This window comes from Squalius cephalus (genome assembly GCF_949319135.1).
Source record: "Squalius cephalus genome assembly, chromosome: 15".
NCBI classification, from domain to species: Eukaryota; Metazoa; Chordata; class Actinopteri; order Cypriniformes; family Leuciscidae; genus Squalius; species Squalius cephalus.
Window position 1 is genome coordinate 37,469,160 of NC_137136.1, and position 6,000 is coordinate 37,475,159.

General features: G+C 35.7%; 1 protein-coding gene across 1 annotated transcript in view; it reads left to right on the forward strand.

Annotated features, from left to right (window-relative positions):
- LOC307172740 (NACHT, LRR and PYD domains-containing protein 3-like) overlaps positions 1-5,399 on the forward strand; it is a 31,881-nt gene extending 26,482 nt beyond the window's left edge. The window contains exons 7-8 of the mRNA XM_079895320.1: positions 1,511-1,684; positions 4,683-5,399. Of these exons, the coding sequence (XP_079751446.1) occupies positions 1,511-1,684; positions 4,683-4,695 (187 nt within the window). The 3' untranslated portion in view covers positions 4,696-5,399. The remainder of the gene's footprint in view (positions 1-1,510; positions 1,685-4,682) is intronic.
- Positions 5,400-6,000: the final 601 nt, after the last annotated feature.

Genomic DNA, 6,000 nt, shown 5'->3' on the forward strand with positions numbered 1-6,000 from the left:
CCGTCGCGTTACCAAGGCAACGACTGACGCATTTGTATTACATCCCAAAGAGCGGCTGCTATCAAACCCACAGTGGAGAATGAAGCCGTAACCGTACCAGCTGACCCGGATCGGCATGGAATGGAGCGGTTACGCAATGAGAACCGTTCAGCCGACATTGGAAAAGCGGCTAATGTCGTAAATACGAGTGGGAAGCTCTGGATTTTCTACAAACCCTTATCTCATCTTTTTGCCACATATAACAACAATCATTATCTATAAGCATAGCAATTATTATTCAATAAGAGACAATAAAGAACTAAAGTCCAGTTCCGCTGGACCCTTAGAATCGTCCCAATCCTCCCCTGCTAACACACACACACACACACACACACACACACACACACACACACACACACATTCCTTAAAATGTTTACAAATACATTAAGCACACTCTCTCTCTCGCTCACACACACACACACACACACACACACACACACATGTCTGGTTCACTATCTTTGTGGGGACTCTCCATAGACGTAATGGTTTTTATACCGTACAAACTGTACATTCTATCCCCTTACACTGCCCCTGCCCCTAAACCTGCCCATCACACACACACACACACACACACACTGCCCCTGCCCCTAAACCTGCCCATCACAGGAAACATTCTGCATTTTTACTTTCTCAAAACAACTCATCCTGTGTGATTTATAAGCCTTTTGAAAAGTGGGGACCGCTGGCTGGTCCCCACAATGTAGGTGATCTCAGGTTTTACTATTCTTATGGGGACATTTGGTCCCCACAATTTAATATAAACAAGGGCACACATTTCCTTAAAATGTTTACAAATATATTAAGCACACTCTCTCTCTCTCACACACACACACACACACACACACACATTCCTTAAAATGTTTACAAATACATTAAGCACACTCTCTCTCTCTCTCACACACACACACACACACACACACACACACACACTCACACTCACACACACACATTCCTTAAAATGTTTACAAATACATTAAGCACACTCTCACACACACACACACACACACACACACACACACACACATGTTCCTTAAAATGTTTACAAATACATTAAGCACACACACACACACACACACACACACACATATATGTTCCTTAAAATGTTTACAAATACATTAAGCACACACACACACACACACACACACACACACACTCTCTCTCTCTCTCTCTCTCTCTCTCTCTCTCTCTCTCTCACACACACACACGTTCTTTAAAATGTTTACAAATACACTAAGCATTAAAGCACATTCACACACACATTGGGTTTCCATGTTTTATGGGGACTTTCCATATAAATTATAATCTCTATAAGAACAATAAACTCTATAGTCAATCCCCTAATCCTAACTGATGTATTTTCACAATATGAACTAATGAGTATTTGTATACATTTCATATTGACAGCATTATGTTAATTATGGTCATGTTTATCTCTGGATATAGGCTTAATGTGTGTCATTGTTCTCTACAGGTTAGAGGATTGTGGTGTGACAGATGAAGGTTGTGTTGCTCTGGCTTCAGCTCTGAGATCAAACCCCTCACACCTGAGATTACTGGGTCTGTCATATAATAATCTAGGAGACTCAGGAGTGAAGCTGTTGAAGGATCTGGAGGATGATCCACATTATAAACTGGAGAGACTAGAGTAAGAATAGTTTTTATCGATTTTCATCATCATATTTTCATTTAAAGTTCAAATGGCTGATTTTCTCACTAGAAATACAAGTAAATTGCACCAGGTTCAGTAACACCACGTGTGTGTGTGTGTGTGTGGGTGTGGGTGTGTGTGTGTGTGTGTGTGTGCGTGTGTGAATATTTTGTCTGAGATCATCAGATAATGAGTCTTAAATTCAGCTTCAGTTTCTGTAGGTCTCTGAACTTTAAACTGTGTTTAATATGAGTTTAATTCTGCTCATGTTGTTGTGACTGATTGTGAAAATAATATTAATGTTATTTTCAGCTTTTCCCTTTTAACTGTCTCTATGGGCATCTTTACACAGCCGAGTTAAAGGATTAGTTCACTCTCAAAACAATTTTTGCTGATAATTCACTCACCCCGATGTCATCCAAGATATCCATGTCTTTCTTTCTTCAGTCGAAAAGAAATCAAAGTTTTTGAGGAAAACATTCCAGGATTTTTCTCCATATAATGGACTTCAGTGGCAACCAACGGTTTGTCCATCTCAAAGCAGCTTCAAAGTCTCGACACAATCCCAGTCGAGAAATAAGGGTCTTATCTAGCGAAACGATCGGTCATTTTCTAAAAATAAATAAATAAATACTTTTTAACCACAAATGCCCGTCTTGTACCATCTCTGAGATGCGCCACGCATTGTGTCATCACGTTGGAAAGGTCACGAAAAAAATAAAAAAATAATACATAATAAATTAAAACAAAGATGTTGGACGATTTTGAAGTTGGAGGAGAAAATGAGATGGAATTTTTCGCCCTTCCCTGCCTTTTTGAACCGGAGTACACAGACAAATAACTTAGACAGATGACGTGACGCGTGACCTTTCCAACGTGATGCTGCAATGCGTGGCACATCTCAGAGATGGTACAAGACGGGCATTTGTGGTTAAAAAGTATATATATATATTTTATTTTTATTTTTTTAGAAAATGACCGATCGTTTCGCTAGATAAGACCCTTATTTCTCGACTGGGATTGTGTCGAGACTTTGAAGCTGCTTTGAGATGGACAAACCGTTGGTTGCCACTGAAGTCCATTATATGGAGAAAAATCCTGGAATGTTTTCCTCAAAAACCTTGGTTTCTTTTCGACTGAAGAAAGAAAGACATGGATATCTTGGATGACATCGGGGTGAGTGAATTATCAGCAAAAATTGTTTTGAGAGTGAACTAATCCTTTAAGGCTGCTCTAAAGCGGCTCTGTGTCTGCTCAAAGTTCTGTGTAAAGACACAATGCCGCATAAAAGCAGACTTAAAATATTAAGTTATCTAAGTTAAAATCTAAAATTATGTATTTTTATTTATCTTGAGTTTTATTTCTTTGTTTACTATTTAATTACTTTTTGTCATCGTCCCGTATACGGGACGCCTAAGTTTACTTCACTATATTACAATTCAATCTTAATTTAATCATGACAAACTATATATCGTTGGAAAGGTCTAAGACTCCTTAATAGATATTTCAGCACTGTTTTTTGTTACAATTTATGCAGGAACAGTAATAGATGAATTTATGACAAGAGCGCACCTCAAAAAATCTACATCATAACAGGAGTTCTGACCTTTGTCACAAAAAGTCGACGCACACACTTTTAATAATTGAAACTTTGGTTTTCATGCTAAAAGTTCATAATAAAACATTTAATATAGTATTTGTCAATAAGAAATAAATAAATAATATTATCTTCTAAAAAGTATAATATATATATATATATTATCCTCTAAAATAAAATATCTTTTTTTATCGCCTTTTTCTATTACATGACATATTTTAGTAGTTATCATAAATTAGGTATCATTTGAAAGCTTACGATCTCAGAATTCATCCTGTGAAAACTGTTTTGAAATTGGACATTGTGTTACCATAGAAACGATACTCTAAATTATTTTATCAGGCTCCTCCCCTTTTGGGCGTCGTCATATTTCATAATTTATGATCAAAATATTTTCTAATCTTGACAAAACACATATTGTCAGAAAGGTCTGAGTCTCAAGGTTCCATATTTTGTGACAGAAGTGATATTTGGACAGAAATGTATTAATTTGTTATGGCAGAATGCATACAGTTAAATTCAATGGAATTCAATGACACCCGGTGGCTATTTTTGGTAATACGCCTAAACAAAATCTCATGGGAACTTCAATTTTTGTGATATAAACTTCAAATTTGGAACACGACTTGGTTAGATATATGGCTTTGATTTTATAGTAAATTTTTGGAAAACATATTTTGTAAAATATATAATTTATATAAAATAAAAATGTTAAATAAATTATATTTGATTTAATGTAAATTTAAACTTCCATAACTTTTTCATACTTACATTTTTTTAAGTGCTTTCACTTCAGCACTAATCTGCTATTTTTTCCCTTTAAAACAAGATCTAACTTAGGTCTATACTCCAAAGCATTCTTGAATTACAACCATTTAAGCTTGAATAATGCATTTTAATGTCCATTCTCAAAAAGGGGGGTGACAGTTAAGGGGTTAAATTCATTTTTAACACTTGTTAAATCTGTAGTTTTAAAAAAGTGATTTTAATTTAAATGCATGGTAATGGTAAATTTATTTATGTTCTCGGTGTCAGAGAAGCAATAAACATTCTGTGTAAATGCACATTTTGTGATTTTATGCCGCTTCAGATTTGGTTTCTGTGTAAAGACGCCTTATTTGTGTGATAATCTGAGATTTGGGTTGTTATTAACTGATATTAAATGTGTAGTGAGTGTAATGATCATTTCTGCTGGTTCTGTATCAGCTGTCCGTTGTGTGAAAGTGACCTTTCATGTGCTTTTGATTTTGTAAAGTGACTTTGAGCATCAGATAGAAGCTATATGATCATGTTTGAGAATGAATTAATATAGATTATCTAGTTAGTTTTCTTATGAAAAGATGTGACAGATGTAATATCTCATACTGCATATGTGACTGTGTGTGTGTTTTATTTTAGGACTATTAGATGACAGTCTGATCTTCTGATGATCCTCTGATGGTGAATAAGGATCCACTACAGAGACTCACAGTCAACAGAATCAACAGAGACTGAAGATACAGTGACTTCACTGTTATAAATTAAGACTTCATTTAGATTTCAGCGATCCTCTGACAGACCTGATGAGGCGGCAGTGAAACACCTTTTATTTCACAGCAAATTACAGTTTCTCATTCATAGATTAATCATTTTATTTGCTTAAACGCACAGTAACTCAAAAAGCTCTGAGTTTTGTTACAGAGTAAATAAAGAGCCTGAATATCTCTGTGTTTGTGTTGTACCAGCAGAGGGAGACAAAGACTGATGAAATATTAATTTTTCATAATTATGAGAAGAAGAAACAGTTCAAGCTCACTTTTAGAAAACAATGGAAGCTTGAGTTTATACATCATGTTTTTAATAATGGTTGCATTACATTTGTATTAATGTATTAAAGGGGTCATATGATGCGTTTTCATGTTTTCTTTTTCTTTAGTGTGTTATGTAGATGTTTTGCATGTATAAGATCTGTAAACTTACAAAGCTCAAAGTCTCCTACAAAAGATTTTGGGTGCTCAAGCCCCTGCCACTTTTTCAAAATTAACAGAATATAAAACGTATATACATGTATATATATATATAAAAAACATTAAAAAGGGCCCATAAGATGAATAAAACAATGTCATAAAACCATGTAAATAAAAAGAGGTGCATTTTTTTCCTTGTGCAGTTGCTAGTGTTAACGAGTGTCCAAAATAATTATGATTTTAAACGCATGTGCACACACACACACACACACACACACACAAACCAAAAAAGAGCTTAACATTGAGAAAACGACACACGTCAATGACACGTCTACAAACACAAGAAAACAGTTTGTCAAAAACAAGAACAAAAAACATTTTTTGATTCTTCATTGTTTATTATAGTTTTGCAAACAATATGAATCCATAACCTGCCGTCCTCCTACCTAGCATACAATGTAAAAGTATTTGTTTGCATGAAGTTAATGATTACCAATGATCACAGAGCTGATTGGCCACATAAGGCTGAACGATTCTGACAATTTGTGGCGTATCCTGACAACCCTTTTCCCTCCTTTTCCTGAATGTCTACTGTAGTCATGCTCTAAACCAGAAGTGCTGTTTCTGGGGCGTCCCGCTGTCAAACACCGCCTCAAACCAGTCTCGGGTGATCTTCGGGCCACTGCTGTTGGCTGACAGCCAATAATGGACCTGGTCGTCTAGCAGCTCGTTTGAACGTCTTAACATCCCTTTATCCTTTTACTAATAGC